The following is an 18,771-nucleotide window of genomic DNA, read 5'->3' as shown; positions in this document are numbered from 1 at the left end:
CTGCCTCAGCCTCCCAAGTAGCTGGGATAACAGGCGCCTGCTACCACGCTCGGCTAATTTTTGTATTTTTAGTAGAGATGGGGTTTCACTGTGTTGGTCAGGCTGGTCTCAAACTCCTGACCTCAAGTGATCCCCCCACCTCAGCCTTACAAAGTGCTGGGATTACAGGCATGAGCCACTGTGCCCAGCCAAGTTTGCTTTTTCAATTGTTCACCAGAAAACTGAAAATAATAGTATATTTATGGGACGGCCACACCTCCACTTCAGTTAAACAGCCAGGTTCAACCTAAGAGTTACAAATGAATTAAATGACCAGAAACTAGGCCATGTGCAAATCAAGTCATAAATTACTGAATTTAGATAACTCCCAGAAAAGTTCTAATGAAACAAAAAAAACCTTTGTCAATATTTTATGTTTTTTATTTCTGCAATATAATAGCATCTATCTCAGTTTATTTAACCATATATTATGTAGTTGAAGTATTAAACACTGACCTTTGTAAAAATCTTGGTCTAATGTAATTTAATCAAGATGTGAAAGGTTTCCGCAGATCAATTTCTTCCTAGCATATCCCTAGCCTTTAAGTCTCATGTGAAATTTGTATTTTCTGATTCTTGCTGCATTTTGTAAAGAGCAGGCTGTGGGGTGGTCAGGCTTCAAGTTTAAGTTTTATTAACTACAGAAAAATCTGTTATAATGCATTTTTTTACTGCATATTAAGTCATACTCTACAGAATATAACAACTCATAAAAGCTTATATGTTGTACAACAATGTGAATGTATTTAACATTACTGAACTGTACACTTAATACTGGTTAAGATAGTAAATTTTATGTATATTTTGCCACTATTAAAAATATCTCATTGTAGACTTATTCACCAACACTCATGGAATAAAGGGAGTCCTCATTTTCATGATGTGCTATGATTTTAGTTTAATTGAACAGCGTTGTTTGGGAGGTTCCTCCAGTTATCTGACCCTAAGGGTTATTGAATGGCTCAAAACACATCAAGATAAGGCAAAAAAAAAAAAAAGCCTGAACAAACCCCATCCTCATCCGGTGAAGAAAAACCACCACCACTCAAAAGCCAGGTTCTGGCCAGGCACTGACGACAAATTGAAATCAATATGACATTGATAGAAAATATTCAAAGTGATTCACTGCTCAATTTGAATTTCTTAAAAAAGTTTGTTTTCCATGATTAATTTATAATTATGTAAAGTGTTTAAGGATTAAGATTTGAAATAGCTGGGAAGATAAAGGAAAGGATAATTTATTAAGTAGAAATGACACTCTGGAACTGCATTTTTAAAATGGATAAGAAATGAAATGTGGGACAGATTCAAAACTTACTGCTGCTCAACATCTGTTTTTGGCTCAGTTCTGTAAAGGCCTGTGTAATTTCTGCCATTCTTTAAATGCAAATATACTAGGGGAGAATTACAGCACCTATTCAGAATAGATTGTTGGGGGTGGGTAAGAGTTAAATGCCTTTCTCCAGGGATAACGTAACACGTTCAGAGGCTTGGCCTGAGTCATGCTTACTGAAGCATCGAGTGGATTACATCCTTTCTCTGCGGAGGACCAGGGCAAGTTTCCTGCCTGCACGGCACAAGAGAGCAAACTTCTACAGACAGACCAAGGCTTCCATTTGCTGCTGACACATGGAACTGAGGTGAAATTGTGCTCCATGATTTTACAGATTTCATAACGTTCAAGAGACAGGACTCAGGTCATCAAAATGAAAGCCCTCATCTTTGCAGCTGCTGGCCTCCTGCTTCTGTTGCCCACTTTTTGTCAGAGGGGTAAGCAATTTTCTCAGGGGGTAGGATGGGGATGTGGGTTTCTGTTACAAATTAAGAGTCAGCTGAACCTAGGTTTCTTTGCATCTCACACAAACTGTAAACCCCAAAGGCAGTTTGATCTTTATTATTAAAAGGTAGAATCATGGAAATGAACATCTATAGTTCATTCACTCTATTCAAACCTGGTCATAGACTAAGTGTTCCCTCCTGATGTTTAAAAATGTGTGGCGTATTCAAGATTTTAGATGTCTACAATTAAGTCAGGGAGCAATTTTGAAAGTCGTTTTTGTGTTTGTAAGAATTTCTCTTCTGGTTAAGCAAAGATGGCACTTTTTCAAGGGATTAAAATACATATCCTGTGTTTAAACCTCTTGGTGAGACATAAATGGGAGAAACAAGAATATTGCCAGAAAGAGAAAGTCATCTGATTTCAATAGCTGGCAATGCTAAAAAGTCAGTATTTCCGAAACGAATGACCTTTTTTGACTTTCAGTGGGGAGTTCTCCCTACCCTCATATCTGATTTTTTAATTTTAAAAATAAGGTCTCCCAAATACTATTATTCAACTTTGAATGTACTTTCCACTTTACCCATCACAATGTTAGCCTGAAACCTCCTGCTTTTTCCAAAAATAACAAATTTGGGATAGGTCTGTACCTGTTACTCTTTGTTAGGTCACACACTCCAGTCAACATTGTTAGGAGTGGGAGAGGCAAAGACTGGACATAGCAAGGGAAACAAAAACAGAAAACAATGCTTTCTAAAGGAAGATTGCTTAAATTCACATTTGGAATCCCTGAGCTGTTGCAGAGAGCTCTAAGAGAATCTGTGGTGATTAGCAGTAAGCACATGTGGGATTTATGAATATAATAAGTGCACGCTCTTTCTGGGAGTAGATGGGCCAATACGTTGAGAAGCAGAATTGCAAAAGAAGCAAGGTTTTCAGGGGTGGTTCCTTCAAGACGCTAGTAGAGTTTGATGGAGGTGAAAACGGGGGCCTCTGAAGGAAACAAAGAGGCAGTGAATTTGCTTTCTTCCATAGGGGTGGGGGAGAAATGTGAAAGAAGAATGAAGCAAGCTTGTCCAACCTGCCTTATTTCGTTGTGGTTTTGTTTTGTTTTAGCCTTTTAGCAGCCTGAAGCCATGGTTTTTAGTTTCTGTCTCTAGAGATAAACGGAAAAGACGGATGAGGAAGGGGCTTTACTGCCTCAACTAGAAACAGAAACTATGAATCCATGACTGTATTCTCTCCCTTGGACACCCCTGAGAGGCCGGAGTTCATTCCCTTTGGATTAGTTCTTCAAGGCCTTTTCCCAGATAGAAAAACATTTCTGAAATATTATGTCCAATGGAAGCCTCTATAAAGAATTAAAATACAATAAAAAAATTTAACAATGAGTACAATTCATAAGGAAAACCAGGCTCTGAGGAATAAAAGACTTATTTAGGTGGACCCAGATCTGGCATTCTCATGGAAAATGGAATCAAACCAACTTTTCCACAAAACACAGGCACTGTTTGGCATGTCTGGAGGCATGATATCTTGCTAAATCCCAGAAATTTTCTGAAAACGGACAAACACTTGGTTTTAACAGCTTTTTAAAATCAGGCTAATAACTTGTATGACATGCTCTTCAGGCACCATTCTCTAACTTTGTGCCTATCTTTAAAGGCACTTCTCTTTGGGTGATGTCAGATGCAAGAACTTTTCCAAAATGCAAAAGTGAGCAGAAGGGTTTGTGTGTCACATAACACACCTTCAAAGATCACCTCTAAATACAGGCATAGAAGAATGCTGCCTCTCAAAAGTGAGCAGAAGGGTTTGTGTGTCACATAACACACCTTCAAAGATCACCTCTAAATACAGGCATAGAAGAATGCTGCCTCTCACATTTTTCTTTCCTTTTCTTTAATCTACCTTTTCTTAAGTGACACCTGATCACCTCCATACCCCTCAGTTATCAGGACACACCTCCTCTATTTTACACTGTGAATTCAGCTTGTGTAATCTCAGGTTTACGCAGACGGTTTCCATTTCACCCGGGAGCTAACTGCTAGAGATTAAAGCAGGAAGAGAAACTGGCTCTGAATGAAACACAGGTTACTAAACACTAACTTCAAGTATTCAATATGGAGGAATTTTGAGGCCATGGGACAAGACGTAATGGCACAGTACTGGCATTTTAAATTGATAAGAATGAGGTTTATATTTGGCATAGAAGTCTATCTTAAAGGTAACATTAGAAATCTGAGAGAATCTATTTTCTATACATGTGAAAGGGTTACAAAAAGTTATATAATAATAAATATTCAGGTTTGAGCTTTAAGATTTTGTTTTTGAAATTGCAGGAATTAGGATTATTAACATCAACATGCCAAGTAACACCAAATATTGATAGCATATAGTTGATATGTTTCTATCTATTAAAGAATTCATTTCCAACTTCTTAGGTCCTCATACTGATTTCATCTTTTGATTTTTCCTTCTTTGTTTCCTCTTCCCTTAAAATCTGTCATTACCCCTAAAGTCCACCTTTGGATTCTTTCTTCTCATAACTCTCCCTAGGCCATCTCAACCATTCCCACTAAAGTAAACGAAAGCCTCCATGCAGACTACAATAAATCATGCCTCTAATTTGGGCTCCTGGAATTTTGGACCCACATCCAGTCTTCTAACCAGTTGCTGGACGTTTTACACACTAATATTCCACCAGCAACTCATCCTCAGTCAGACTAAAAACAGATTGTAGCTTCTCCCCGATCCTGTCCCCTTGTCTCTTCCTCCAACTCAGTTAATGGCATCCTCTCCCTCCAAGTCATCTAGAGTAGAAACCTGAGTCATTATTGCTTCCTGCCTCTCCCTCACTGCACCCCAAAGCCAATCAGACGCCAAGTCCCTTTGAGCCACCATCAGAGTCTCACGTGTTCGCCTCTGCCTTTCCATGACCACTGTTCTAGCTCAGTAACTCACTGAACTATGAATGATGACAGTAGACTCCAAATCAGGTCCCCTTGCCTCTAATTTCCTACTTTTCAATCTATTCTCTACACTATTACCTAAGTCATCCTTAAAAACAAGTCAAAATAATGGCTATATTAGTTTCCCATTGCTGCTATATCAAATCATTACAAACTGAGTGGCTTAAAACAACAGATTATATTTCTGGAGATCAGAGGTCTTAAAATCAAGGCTGTTGGTGGGGTTGTGTTCATTCTGGAGGCTCTAGGAGAGAATCGGTTATCTTGCTGTTTTTCAGCTTCTAGAAGCTGCTTGCATTCCTTGGGTTATGACCCTTTCTTCCATCTTCAAAGCCAGCAGCATAGCGTCTTCAAATCTCTGACTTTGACGACCCTCTTACCTGCCCCTTATATGGACTCTTATGATTATATTTGACCCACCCAGGCAATCCAGGAAAATCTCATTTTAAGATCCTTAACTGGCCGGGCACAGTGGCTCACGCCTGTAATCCCAGCACTTTGGGAGGCCGAGGCGGGTGGATCACGAGGTCAGGAGATGGAGACCATCCTGGCTGACATGGTGAAACCCCATCTCTACTAAAAAAAATACAAAAAATCAGCCAGGTGTGGTGGCGAGCGCTTGTAATCCCAGCTACTGGGGAGGCTGAGGCAGGAGAATGGCATGAACCCAGGAGGCGGAGGTTGCAGTGAGCCAAGATCACGCCACTGCACTCCAGCCTGGGCGACACAGTGAGACTCTGTCTCAAAAAAAAAAAAAAAGATCCTTAACTAAGTTAGATCTGCAAAATCCCTTTTGCTAGGTAAAGGAACATACTTGTAGGTTCCAGGAATTAGCAGGTAGAATCTTTGGGGGGGCTATTATTCTGCCTAACACAATGGTCATTCCTCTGTTCAAAATTGTGTGTGCAATCCCATCATCTGTGAATAGACATATGATTTCTTAGGACAGTTTAGAGGCCCTTCAGGAATTTAGCTGTCACCCACTCTTTCAATTTCCTTTCTCAGCTGTACCTTATTAGCATAAGACAATGCATTTTTATGCGTCTTCTCCATGAGTAGCGTTACTTACAGATAGAAATGGAATTTATTTAAAACTTTACACCACTGACACATAAGTGTACAATAAAAATTTGCTAAATCAACTTATCTGGCATTCCCAGATCCCATGATAGCCCACACTATGCTTCTGTCCATTCATCACCAGCAGAATCTTACTCATTAAATTCCATCTTTTTATGAACCTTGCTAGTCTTTGCTCAAGTTCATCTTTTCCTTGACATTTTGCTCAAACATCTGAATCTATTAAGTATTGTCTGAATGCCTGTATAGTTTATAGTCAACATGCCTATAACGTTCTGATGGGCTATTCTTGTTTCTTCTAATAGTATTATAAACACTTTACATACAAGGACTGATCATTTAGTTTTTGTTTCTGCATGAGATAGTGTTGTGCTGGGGCATATGATATGTATTAAATATATGCTTGTTGAGTGCCTAATCTACAATAACTTTTTAAAATAAAAATGATCTTAAATTCTACAATCACAGAAATGATTTATAAATAATTAAACACATTGTTTTCTTTTCTCTTGAACTATAAATTTATGTTAATACTTTCTTTCAATTACAGGCATGGAAAATGATACAAACAACTTGGCAAAGCCAACCTTACCTATTAAGACCTTTCGTGGAGCTCCCCCAAATTCTTTTGAAGAGTTCCCCTTTTCTGCCTTAGGAGGCTGGACAGGAGCCACGATTACTGTAAAAATTAAGTGCCCTGAAGAAAGTGCTTCACATCTCCATGTGAAAAATGCCACCATGGAGTATCTGACCAGCTCCTTAAGTACCAAACTGATAGCTGCCATCTACCTCCTGGTGTTTGTAGTTGGTGTCCCGGCCAATGCCGTGACCCTGTGGATGCTTTTCTTCAGGACCAGATCCATCTGTACCACTGTATTCTACACCAACCTGGCCATTGCAGATTTTCTTTTTTGTGTTACATTGCCCTTTAAGATAGCTTATCATCTCAATGGGAACAACTGGGTATTTGGAGAGGTCCTGTGCTGGGCCACCACAGTCATCTTCTATGGCAACAGGTACTGCTCCATTCTGCTCCTTACCTGCATCAGCATCAACCGCTACCTGGCCATCATCCATCCTTTCACCTACCGGGGCCTGCCCAAGCACACCTATGCGTTAGTAACATGTGGACTGGTGTGGGTAACAGTTTTCTTATATATGCTGCCATTTTTCATCCTGAAGCAGGAATATTATCTTGTTCAGCCAGACATCACCACCTGCCATGATGTTCACAACACATGTGAGTCCTCGTCTCCCTTCCAACTCTACTACTTCATCTCCTTGGCATTCTTTGGATTCTTAATTCCATTTGTGCTTATCATCTACTACTACACAGCCATCATCCGGACACTTAACACATATGATCATAGATGGTTGTGGTATGTTAAGGCGAGTCTCCTCATCCTTGTGATTTTTACCATTTGCTTTGCTCCAAGCAATATTATACTTATTATTCACCATGCTAACTACTACTACAATAACACTGATGGCTTATATTTTATATATCTCATAGCTTTGTGCCTGGGTAGCCTTAACAGTTGCTTAGATCCATTCCTTTATTTTCTCACGTCAAAAATCAGAAATCACTCCACTGCTTACCTTACAAAATAGTGAAATCATCTTAGAGAACAAGGACAGCCATCACAGAGAACGTCTGTTTTCACGGACAACATATGCATAGTGCAAGGAGCTCCATTTCCGAGCTCCTAAGAAATATGCTTCAAAGGTCAAACATTACAAAAGCATTAGTAGTTTGTTTGTTTTTTGAGACTGAGTCTCACTTTATCACCCAGACTGGCGTGCAGTGGCACTATCTTGGCTCACTATAACCTCCGCCTCTCAGGTCAGCCTCCCAAGTAGCTGGGATTACACCACCACGCCCAACTAATTTTTGTATTTTTAGTAGAGATGGGGTTTCACCATGTTGGCCAGGCTGGTCTTGAACTCCTGACCTCAAGTGATCTTCCGGCCTCAGCCTCCCAAAGTGCTGGGATTACAGGCGTGAGCCACTGAGCCAGCCAGCATTAGTAATTTTTAAAAACACTTTATCAGTATTTTAAAAATGTTAATGCAGGAGAAAAGATATCACAACTCTTTATGGAAAATGACATTTCCATTTGCCTTATTGCTACTTCAAGCTCTTTAAATTGCCATCTTCCCTATTTCTGTGAGTGGTATTGCCATCCTTGACATTTGACATCATTTTTTATTCTTTGGTCTCTTTTGACTTTCATGCTGCCTGCCTCATCGACTGATTCTATCTTTGTAGGGTCCCTCACCAGGGTCTTTTATCTAGTTTCACCTTTGCCTTCTTTTTTCTTTTTTTTTTTTTTTAATAGAGACAGTGTCTCGCTTCGTCACCTGGCTGAAGTGCAGTGGCCTGATCATAGCTCACTTCAGCCTCCAACTCCTGGGCTCAAGCAATCCTGCTGTCTCAGCCTCCCAAGTAACTAGGACTACAGGCATGCACCACCATACCCAACTAATTTTATTTTTTATTTTTTGCAGAGATGGGGTCTCACTGTTGCCCAGGCTGGTCTTGAACTCCTGGTCTCAAGTGATCTTCCTATCTCAGCCTCCCAAAGTGCTGGGACTACAGGCATGAGCCACTATGCCCAGCCCACCTCTACCTTCTAACCATTCTTTCCACTGCCAGCCTACCCTCCACTTCGTAAGTCCTGCCAGATTAATCTTCCTTAGATATCAGTTAGGATACATCACTAAAACGTCTCCACTAACTCCACTGCTTCTATAATAAATCATAAATCTTTAGCCTGGCATTCAAGGCTAACTTGCTAATCCAACTTCCCATTAAACCTTGCTTGTGATATAGGCACCAACCAAACCTCTTGCTCTGCTGTATCTCCACTCTGCCTCCGACTGAAAAGCTAGTCCTAACATCTTTGCCTTAATTCTGTCCATTTTTTCAAGTCCTTGAAGGACCATTCCTTCCCTGATTCTCAGGCTAGAAGTGTCACTTTTCTTATCTGTACTTCCAAAGCACTTTCGTATACTTTTTATTATGGCATTTATATATAGTCCATTTATATTTAAATTTTAATTCCATGAACAATCAAGTACCATGTATAATGGAGAAGGTGCTCATCCTCTCCCTTCCTTGAGCTTCTGGGTGATGCCAGGCCCAAGTCTTTGTGGCACCCAGCTCCATGCTTTGAATACTATGTGGCTGAATGAATTTTTAAAATCTCAAAGCAGTTAAACAGCAGGAAAGCCCATTAACTTCATATTGAAAAAGCAACATACTGTGATGATACAGGATGATATCATTTCAGGTTGGGCATACAAAAAAATAAGGAAGCTAAACTAAGACTATACTCACAAGGCCATTTAGAAGTTTTAAATAATGCCTCCACTATTTTTTTTCTTAGACATAGCTTTTAATGGGGAAATGGAATTTTGTTATTAATACCCATTATATTCCTGTAAGTAAATAAATGACTATTTTTCCCTTAACTCAGTGATTAGACAGGAGGGGAGATATTAGTGATTAGACAGGAGGGAAGATATTAGTGATTAGACAGCAGGGAAGATATTAGTGGTAAAGAGTGAATGATAGTAGTGAATATAAATGGGGCTGAGGAAACTTTAAGCTTAAAGGATTCCTGAGATGAATTTACAAGTCTGTAGGAATCTGCCTTGACTGTATATTTCGTACTGCCCAACAAAACAATAAAAAACAATTTTAAATGCATATTTTTAAATGTACATAGTTTTCTATTTCATTGGACTTAAGTAAAAAGTTTCCACATGAAGACCCTTTATAATATGTGTGTGACTATGCAAAGAGCAAAACTCAGGTAAACACTAAAGGGAGAATGAAAAACAAACCTAAAGTAAGTTTCAAGAAGATAAAAACTTAAATGGAGGGAACTGACTTCTAAAAATTAAGTCATCAATTACAACACAGTTTTACCTAGGGAAAAAATACAGCAATATTCATTAAAAGCACACAGTTTTTATGGTAAATACAAGGAGCAAAACAGAACTTTTTGGTGGAGTATAATTCATATGTTCACAAGCAAAACCTTCAGTTGCAAAATAGCACACCACCCAGTGAACAGACATAGAAAAAGTGTTAAAGTCAACACGACCATTACTCAAGTCTCTTTCCAAGAGGCAAAAGGAATTTGGTAGCTACACAAGGTTATACTTGAAATACTGCTAAAGAGGACCAAGAATCCTCACCAACTTCCATTACTGTCCTCCATCTTTGATAAAACTGGACATCCATTCTATGAAGATGTTACCCATTGTAACCTTTAATGGCTGTACGCTTTGGCACAGTTTTACTTTATACTGATAATACCAGCAATACAATTTTCTTCCATTATTTTCCAAGGCCAGACCTTGGGAAGACAAGGCACAGAAATACCATCATAAACACACAACTGGAAACTTCTAGGAATCAAAATAGTAGAGGATGCTGAATGTGGTGGCTTGTGCCTATAATCCCAGCTACTTGAGAGGCTGAGGTGGGAGGATCACTTGGCCCAGGAGTTTGAGACCAGCCTTGGCAACATAGCAAGATCCTGTCTCCAAAAAAAAAAAAAAAAAAAAGCAGAGGGGGAAAACAAAGACATTAAAGACACTGCCAAACAACAGAATTAGGATTTTTCCAAGAAAAAAAGAACAGGCTGAGAAAAAGAAAGTTTCAAAGTCAATGAACAGAGAAAGAAAACTGCTTAAAAACAGGAATTTAACCAAATATGATTTATTGCTTGGACCTGCAGTATTTTACATCTGTTTAAATCCATTAGTAATTGCCAGTATATTTCAAACCTCTAACTATAGTCTAACAGTGGTTTAATGCCTGAACTAGAACTCAGATTCCTAGGCTCCATATTAATGCTCTAATCACACCATGAAAGCTACTGTTTCCGCACCTAGAAAGGATACCTGACACAGAGATGGCATGGTGTGGACACTCAAAGGCTTCTTTCAAAGGACTCCTATGGAGTTCCATCTCAATCTAGATGGGAATGCTCAGTCTAGAAGTGACCTATACTGCCTGCCTATGAAAGGTCTTGGGTTTGTGGAGTCAGGCTCACCTCAAAGACAAACCCCCATGTGGCTGTGGGCAGCCACGGACCTAGGTCTGTCTCTATTTGTCCTCAGAAGATCCCGACTTTGGTGTGTGAATACAGCAGACTCTACATCTAGTAAGAACCTTGAGGCCAGGTGTGGTGGCTCACGCCTGTAATCCTAGCACTTTGGGAAGCCGAGGCAGGTGGATAACCTGAGGTCAGGAGTTCAACACCAGCCTGGACAACATGGTGAAACCTCATCTCTACAAAATACAAAAATTAGCTGGGCATGATGGCAGGTGCCTGTAGTCCCTGCTACTTGGGAGGCTGAGGCAGGAGAACTGATTGAACCTGGGAGGTGGAGGTTTCAGTGAGCTGATATGGTGCCACTGCACTCCAGCCTGGGTAACTGAGCGAGACTCTGTCTCACAAAAAAAAAAAAAAAAAAAAGAAAAGAACCTTAAGATATTGACATCATTCACCCCTTACTTGGGAGGCAACCATAGGTGCCCATAATAATACTAGCTACATTATTTAAGCCCTTTTTTTGGTGCCAGGCTCCATGCTAAATGCTATAGCTACACAAACACGTGCAGATATTCTTCATTAATAGTACCTATAGTTATATATTGATATATATTTACATATTGTATATTCTCATTGAACCCTCACCATAATCCTATAAGACAGGTACTATTATTCCAATTTTATACATGCAAAAATAAGCATATACAGATTTGATGACTTGACCAAGATCACACAAGTAATTTGTGGCAAAGCCAGGATTTGAATAATGTCTATCTTCAAAGCAAATAACTTTGTCTTCCAATGCTTGTAAGTTTACCATGTGCCATGGCCACAGCCACCTCAGTGGGAACATCAAGGTGAAGGCCCACTCTCCTCCCCCTGGGATGTATGGACTCCAGGCTTGTGTATGAGTCCTCACTCTCCCACTCACTGGCTGTACCTTGGCCAGGCATTTGCCCTGAGCTTCAGGCTCATTCACATCAGATGAGATAGCACCCATTCTACAGGTGGTATGAGGCTTAAATGAGAAAGACTGATGTGAGTGGGGGCGCTTGGCAAAGTGAGGAGGGTCAGGCAATGCCACTGCCGTTCCTGTTGGAAGGCTGGCAGTGCAGAGGGCACCACCATGGGGGATATGTTTCTCCACCTTCAATGACGCAGTGGAGTAGTGAGGATAGGATTTACATTGGTTTTTAAAAGTTTAGAAACAGTAATTTTTTAATACATACACTCCTTAAAAAATTTAAAAATCCAAGCAGTACAAAAATGGAGTGAAAAATAAATCTCCCATCCATACTAGCCTTCTAGTTCACCTTCCAGAAGGTATCCTCCCTCCAGAAATATTTTAGACATATATAAGAGTGTGTGTGCCCCTCCCCACAACACATACACAAGTCTATATTCCATTTATGTGCACATCACAGCATGGTTTTTTTTTTGCTTAACAACATTTAGGTTGTTTTTCATGTTTTGTTATTGCAAACAAAGCTGCAATAAACATCTTTCCCCATCTGCCTTAATACGTAATTATAATGTTTCTGAATCAGACAGACCTGAGCTGTATGAAGTCTCAGGACTAATTATCTTTTAGACAGCTTTGATTTTGTTTTATTTTATTTATTTATTTTCGAGACAGAGCCTTGCTCTGTCACTCAGGTGGGAGTGCAATGGTGTGATCTCAGCTCGCTGCAACCTCTACCTCTTCGGTTCAAGAGATTCTTGTGCCTCAACCTCCCAAGTAGCTGGGATTATAGGTGTGAGCCACCACACCTGGCTAATTTTGTATTTTTTTTTTAATTTTTAATTTTTTAGCAGAGATGGGGTTTCACTATGTTTGCCAGGCTGGGTCTCGAACTCCTGGACTCAAGTGATCCACCTGCCTTGGCTTCCCAAAATGCTGGGATTACAGGTGTGAGCTACTGTGCCCGGTCACATTTTAGATAGCTTTCAACAAGTTACTTAATCTTGGTTTCATTATGTGTAAGATGGCAATAATGATGGCAAAATGGTTCAGAAGGCTGTTATGAATTGTTGTGATGATTAAATGAGACGATACACATGAGTATCTAATATCATGCCTGACAAATAGTAGGTTCTCAATAAATGTTTGCATTAACCAAGGATGTTTTCCCTGTTTCGAATGAGGCAGTTCCTAGGTTCTAAAGACCTAGACAGAGGAGATGACCACCCTTTCAGTTGGGTTTGCACCTGAAGACATGGCAGCCATAAGTGGCTAGGTCCCAGGTGGCATCACTCCCACTCTTAGGTGATAGATCATAGCAGCCTCACCACTCAGCCCACTGGCCTTATCACAGAGGCCAGTTTTGTGGGGCTCCTTATAATAGTGGTACAAGCTCTGTACTCAGAAAAAGCCACTAGTCTTCCAGAGGACAGCTTCTGCTCTACCTCCACACCAACCTCTCTTAGGATTCTAGTCCCTGACAATCTCAAACATCCATGAATCAATCTGTGTATCTCTCATTTTGACACTTTGCACACCCTTATCTTTACTATTACTTAACTGTTCCATGTGACAATGTCCACTGCCTCAATCAGTTTCTAAGCATTTTGAAGATAAGGTCAGAGAACATTCAAATGGTATTATGTGTCCCTGTGAATCCCCAACATCTCCACCAGAAGTCATGGACTGAATTATGCACATAGTATCTACTAAGGAAACAGTCAATGAATTGAACTCTGAACAAGAACTCACCTACAACAGAGTTTTTAGTCAAAGAATTAAAGCAATAAATAGCTCTGGAGCTGGTTTCCCCCTAATGTTTGGTACCAGGAAAATAACAGCTCTATTATTTCCATTCTGATTCATGGGTAATTGTTGGGACAAGAAGCTCATGAGATTTAACGTAAATGGGTCAAATCCTCCTCCTTCCCTCCCTCTGCCACCCAGCCTGTAAAATTTAAAAGAAACAGATATACTAAAACTTACTCCGAGTTTCTGTGATTTAGCATGGTATAAAACATCCTGGTAGTGCTGGGCATGGGCTGGGTCCACATCACTAATATTCGCAGTAGGTAGGAGCAAAGTTTCTAAAGTCCTCAAAGGATTCCCTTCATCAATAGCTTCATTGATGTACCCTACAGCTACAACTCCTAGAAAATGAAGAAGTAGTTTTCCTTTTAAGTCACAGTACATTATAACTTCTCTAGTATCACCGATTGCAAAAGGCTAATAAACTAGTACAGCAAGGCTGTAGGATGCAAGATCCAGGCACAAAACCAATTATGTTTCTATACACTCATAATAAGCAATCTGAAAATAAAATTAAGAACACATTCAATTCATAATAGAGTGCAACTACAAATACATTATAATTATAAATAAATATTTAGATATAATTTAGTGAAAGAAACATAAGACATGGAAACTGAAAACTATAAAACACCACAGGAAAAAAACTTAAAGACAAATAAATGAAAAGATAGCCAATGTTCATGAACTGGAAGATTTAATATTGTTAAGATGGAAATACTTCTTAAATTGATCTACAGATTCAAAGCAACTTCTATCAAGGTCCCAGCTGCTGGTTTTTTTTTTTGTTTGTTTTTTGAGAGATTCTTGCTCTGTCCCCCAGGCTGGAGTGCAGTGGCATGATCTCAGCTCGCTGCCACCTCCGCCTCCTGTGTTCAAGCAATTCTTGTGCCTCAGCCTCCTGAGTAGCTCTCTACATTCTGACCAACACTTGTTATTGTCTTTTTTTATTACAGCCATCCTAGTGGGTGTGAAGTGATATCATATTGTGGTTTGGATTTGTATTTTTCTAGTGATTAATGATTTTGAGCATCTTTTCATGTGTTTATTTTCCCTTTGTACATCATCTGTAAAGAAATGAAATGTCTATTCAAGTCCCAGCTACTTGGGAGGCTGAGGCAGGAGAATCACTTGAATCCAGGAGGCAGAGGTTGCAGTGAGCCAAGATTGCACCACTGCACTCCAGCCTGGGTGACAGAGTAAGACTCTGTTCCCCCAACCAAAAAAAAAAAAAAAAAAAAAAAAATATATATATATATATATATAGAGAGAGAGAGAGAGAAAGAGAGAGAGAGAGAAAGAGAGAGAGAGAGAAAGAGAGAGAGAGAAAGAGAGAGAGAGAGAGAGAGACTGACTATAGGATTCACAAATGAAAAGCACAGAAGTCAAACTATGAAACCTGAAAAGTTTTTACAATTCTAACGAAACGGATCTATCTGGAGGTTACTTCTCAATACCTTATTATTAAAAAATAAACTATTATCCATTCATAAAAAAATGCATTTAGATAGACGCGCACGCGCACACACACACACACACACACACACACACACACATATATATATATAACACACATATACACACACTGCCAAGGAGCTTTTGCTTCCTATGTTAGTACTGATGGATAAGAACTGTTATAAGATATTATAAATATATATATATAAAATATATATATGATACATATAAACTAGATATTAATGAACAATAAGCTTAGAATATAAGCATTTTTAAGGCCAAACTTCATATTTCTCATTTTTTCCATTAGATTTCATCTCAAATGATCACCAGTCACTTCACAAATGTGATATGCCATGAAATAGAATGAGTACTTCTCATTTTTTAAAAAAGTATCTCCAGCTTGACATTCAAGTAAAGGTAAAATATTTAGCTAAATATTTCTTGACTAGATGAGCCCATAACCACCACTTCGTTAAGAATGAAAAGATTTACCTGTAAGAAGAATGAAACCATCTAAAACTCCTAGAAATCATTCCAGACTATAATACTTAAATATGTTTGAAGAAAAAGCAGAAGTATTTCTCTAATGTGCAAGTTATATTATCTGTAAACATTGAGAGAACTCTGGAAAGTCTAAGTATTATCTATATACAAGGTACTGTTGTTTTACCCTGTAGGATTTATAAACTGGAGCGCATGGAGTATTTAGTGCCATTCTCTGGTCACCTGCCTTGGGTAAGCTGTTCTAAATACCTTTAAAACACCCCATCCAAAAATGGTCTTAACAGAACCAAGGCCGATCACCTGGAAATGAGTGCATTTCAGCTGACTTGATTGAAATCACCTGCTAAAGTTGGTGTCTGCTGCGTTTCTAAGAATACAAGCTGCTGAGGTCATAGTGAATGACATCATAGGAGCTGAAAGATTACCCAGAAGCCCTCTGGGAACATGTGCATCACTTCCTCTGTTTATAAATAAAAGGGAAATCCTATTTGAACAAAGATTGCTGAGCTTCACTCAGCCCATGGTCCACTTCTTTACATCAACACGTGTTACTATAACATTCTAGTCCACAAGAGAGTGGGCGTTCTTTTAGAGTTAATGTATTTGAGGCAGCAGATGAGGTAACCTACACAGAATTGTACCTACCAAATTTAAAGAGCAAAAACTCAAAGAAGAAAACTTCCTGATATAGGCTATATGGTTAAAATAATACTCGTTTATGGCTCTACTGGGAAAAGTAAACTTTTCAGTAAGAAATCAACAGAGCCTGAGGAAATGCATTCAGCAGCTAGCTTCTCCATTAAATTCACCTTCTATATTTCTCATTTACCATTAGCTGCTTACCTCACCCACATCACAACTCAGATATGGAATTAGATCTCAGAGCATGTGGCAAGAATAAGGTGGGGAGGCAAGAGTAATGCACCTTCAAAACGTCCATGAAAAATTCTCAGCTCCTCAGATGACTTAATTACTATACTGAGCAATTCCTGCCTGGTTACAATGGTGTATTTTAGAAATTTTAGATTTTGAAGAATTGCCTAAACATGATATCAAACTCAATACTTCAGGAACTCATTCTGACAAAAGAAAAAAATAAAACCAAGACACAGATAAATTAAATACTCTGTATTAAAGTTCCCAAATTCCAGAAAGGAAATACTAGTGTCTGAAATACCTTTTCTGGTTACGGTATATGTCCTTTATGACAAGATATTTAACAGAAGTGTTATAGTGGCTGTGTGAAATGTCCTAGGGAGAATAACTTAGTAGTGCTGTTACCTCGATAGATAAACGCCACAGCAATCAAATGAGATTTTTGCTTAAAAATAATATCTACTTACAAAAGACTATTCTCTAAGTTATGCAAATGTTACTTGCTTTTTTTCCCCCAGTAATCAAATAAAGCAAAGGCTCTATTTGATAGCCAAGAACAAAACTGGCATCTTCCCCCTTTTAATCAATGTCAACTCTACAATCTTTCAGCATTGAGAACTAACATACCTTCATTTGTGTAAGCAGCACATACAGAAATAACCAAACCAGAACCGAAGCATGGGTATTGCCAAGAATTGGGGAAAAAGTTAGGAAGCAAAGATGGGACATGAGTCTTTGTTTTGCCTACCAAAAGAAAGGAGTCCTACTTCTTGGGTGGCAGTTGCCATAGCAACCAAACCACTGCTGAAGGAGATTCAGAGCATTAAGATGGAGGTTGCGGAGAAGGGCAGAAGTCTGGGGGACTGAACGCTGTAGCAGGACACTAGGAGCAGTGGTGGTCCCCCAACCCCCACCTGATGTTGAACATCTGCTCAAATTAGAGCTTGCGTCTTGACTAACGTCTGGCAAGAACCATAAACTCCCAAGCCAAGTGTCAGAAAACACCTAAGTGTGGTGTGAGCAAGTTGTCTGATTGCAGAGACTTTAAATGCTTCACTGAAAGGAAATGCAGAGGCAACAGGAAGCTGTGCCGTCTCGAAAGAAATTTAGATTTGTGCACAACTTGAAAAGGACAAAATGAAAGTGTCCAGGGATCAGCGTAACAGTGGTACATCCATGGTACCTTATATAGGGTAGCACACCTGGATCCTGTTTTATAGTAGGGGCTTAAAGTGAGAATATGTTTAAAAAACAAGAACCAAAACTGGCCTTGAATTTTGGCCCAGAGCTCACAGGAAATAGCAAAGAAAAAGAAGAAAACTTTGCAAATGCAATTAATTAACAAAGTCATATGTTTTATTTTAAGAGTGATCTTAGTATTCCTAAGTTAAATACAGCATTAGAAGACCAGACCTAAGACCTTACCCAAACGCACTAGAATAAAACATAATAAACTGTGAGAGAAGTATCTGCCCACTCTATCCGCAAGCTTGGAGCAAATGAGTTAGAAAAGTCAAAGCTGGAAGGTGGAGGAGAGATCAATGATTTTAACAACACTCATCCACTGTTGCTGACAAGTCAAAAGCTCATAAGCCACAGAAGATGGTGTTGCTTTGTTTTCATGGTGGAAAACACAGCTCGAAGCTTGAATTTGATAATGCATACTACAGAAAAGCAGTGAATGTATGGACTGCAGAAGCTACATAGCTCCTCATTCTTCACTCTATTTTCATAAGCAAGATGCAAATGATAAAGCAGCAAGCTGACATTCAAGAAAGCATGTTTCAGGGCATATCTTCTTGAGGTTGGTATGCTTTCATGCTGGCAGCTCATAATTTCTAGAAACATAGCAAATCACCATGGTTTGTGATCATTAAGCAACAGTTAGATTGTGTTCCAATTTCTCCATTTGTGGGGCAGAAAAATCATGTCATATTTCAGAAAAAAAATGCCCAAATAAAAGGTCAAAATAAAATTGGGTGCTTAAAAATATGAGTTATTTAGCTGTCTCTGTATTTAGCTGTCTCTGAAGTACAAATAACCAGAAAAATCAGGCCTTCTACTTGTGTATTTTATTCTATTATGAATTCTTGTGTAGGCTTTGTAATGTTTATAACATATTGGTACAGTGGTATAGGCATAAAATCTACCTATAAATAAACGTATGCATATTAGCGGAGTTTGCTCTCACAAAGTTCCTTGAGCAAAAACTTAAAGACCTAA

The 18,771-nt window shown here is 39.1% G+C and overlaps 2 protein-coding genes and 1 long non-coding RNA gene across 7 annotated transcripts in view; 2 read left to right on the top strand and 1 right to left on the bottom strand.

The window, feature by feature from the left end:
• IQGAP2 (IQ motif containing GTPase activating protein 2) overlaps positions 1-18,771 on the bottom strand; it is a 301,456-nt gene that overhangs the window by 82,463 nt on the left and 200,222 nt on the right. For 2 of the 4 annotated variants that reach the window (XM_054487835.2, XM_063664918.1), the window contains exon 13: positions 13,888-14,051. In XM_054487835.2, the coding sequence (XP_054343810.1) occupies positions 13,888-14,051 (164 nt within the window). Of the gene's footprint in view, positions 1-13,887; positions 14,052-15,921; positions 16,064-18,771 lie in introns of those variants that run through there. The other 2 variants (XM_054487837.2, XM_054487838.2) reach the window with 2 other exon arrangements.
• F2RL2 (coagulation factor II thrombin receptor like 2) lies at positions 1,573-11,280 on the top strand. 2 transcript variants are annotated; one of them, XM_054487839.2, is made up of 2 exons: positions 1,573-1,809; positions 6,419-11,280. In XM_054487839.2, the coding sequence occupies exons 1-2, from the start codon at positions 1,746-1,748 to the stop codon at positions 7,477-7,479; spliced, it is 1,125 nt and encodes a 374-aa protein (XP_054343814.1). In that variant the 5' UTR covers positions 1,573-1,745; the 3' UTR covers positions 7,480-11,280. The 2 variants fall into 2 exon arrangements, with proteins under 2 accessions (XP_054343814.1, XP_063520990.1); XM_063664920.1 differs by having other exon boundaries at positions 1,647-1,679.
• On the top strand, positions 16,183-18,538 carry LOC129036543 (uncharacterized). Its single transcript, XR_008502588.1, has 2 exons — positions 16,183-16,292; positions 17,067-18,538. It is a non-coding gene; the product is annotated as an uncharacterized LOC129036543 (long non-coding RNA).

The sequence above is a fragment of the Pongo pygmaeus genome, chromosome 4 (genome assembly GCF_028885625.2).
Source record: "Pongo pygmaeus isolate AG05252 chromosome 4, NHGRI_mPonPyg2-v2.0_pri, whole genome shotgun sequence".
In the NCBI taxonomy this organism is placed as follows: domain Eukaryota; kingdom Metazoa; phylum Chordata; class Mammalia; order Primates; family Hominidae; genus Pongo; species Pongo pygmaeus.
This window is presented reverse-complemented; position numbering and strand designations above follow the sequence as displayed.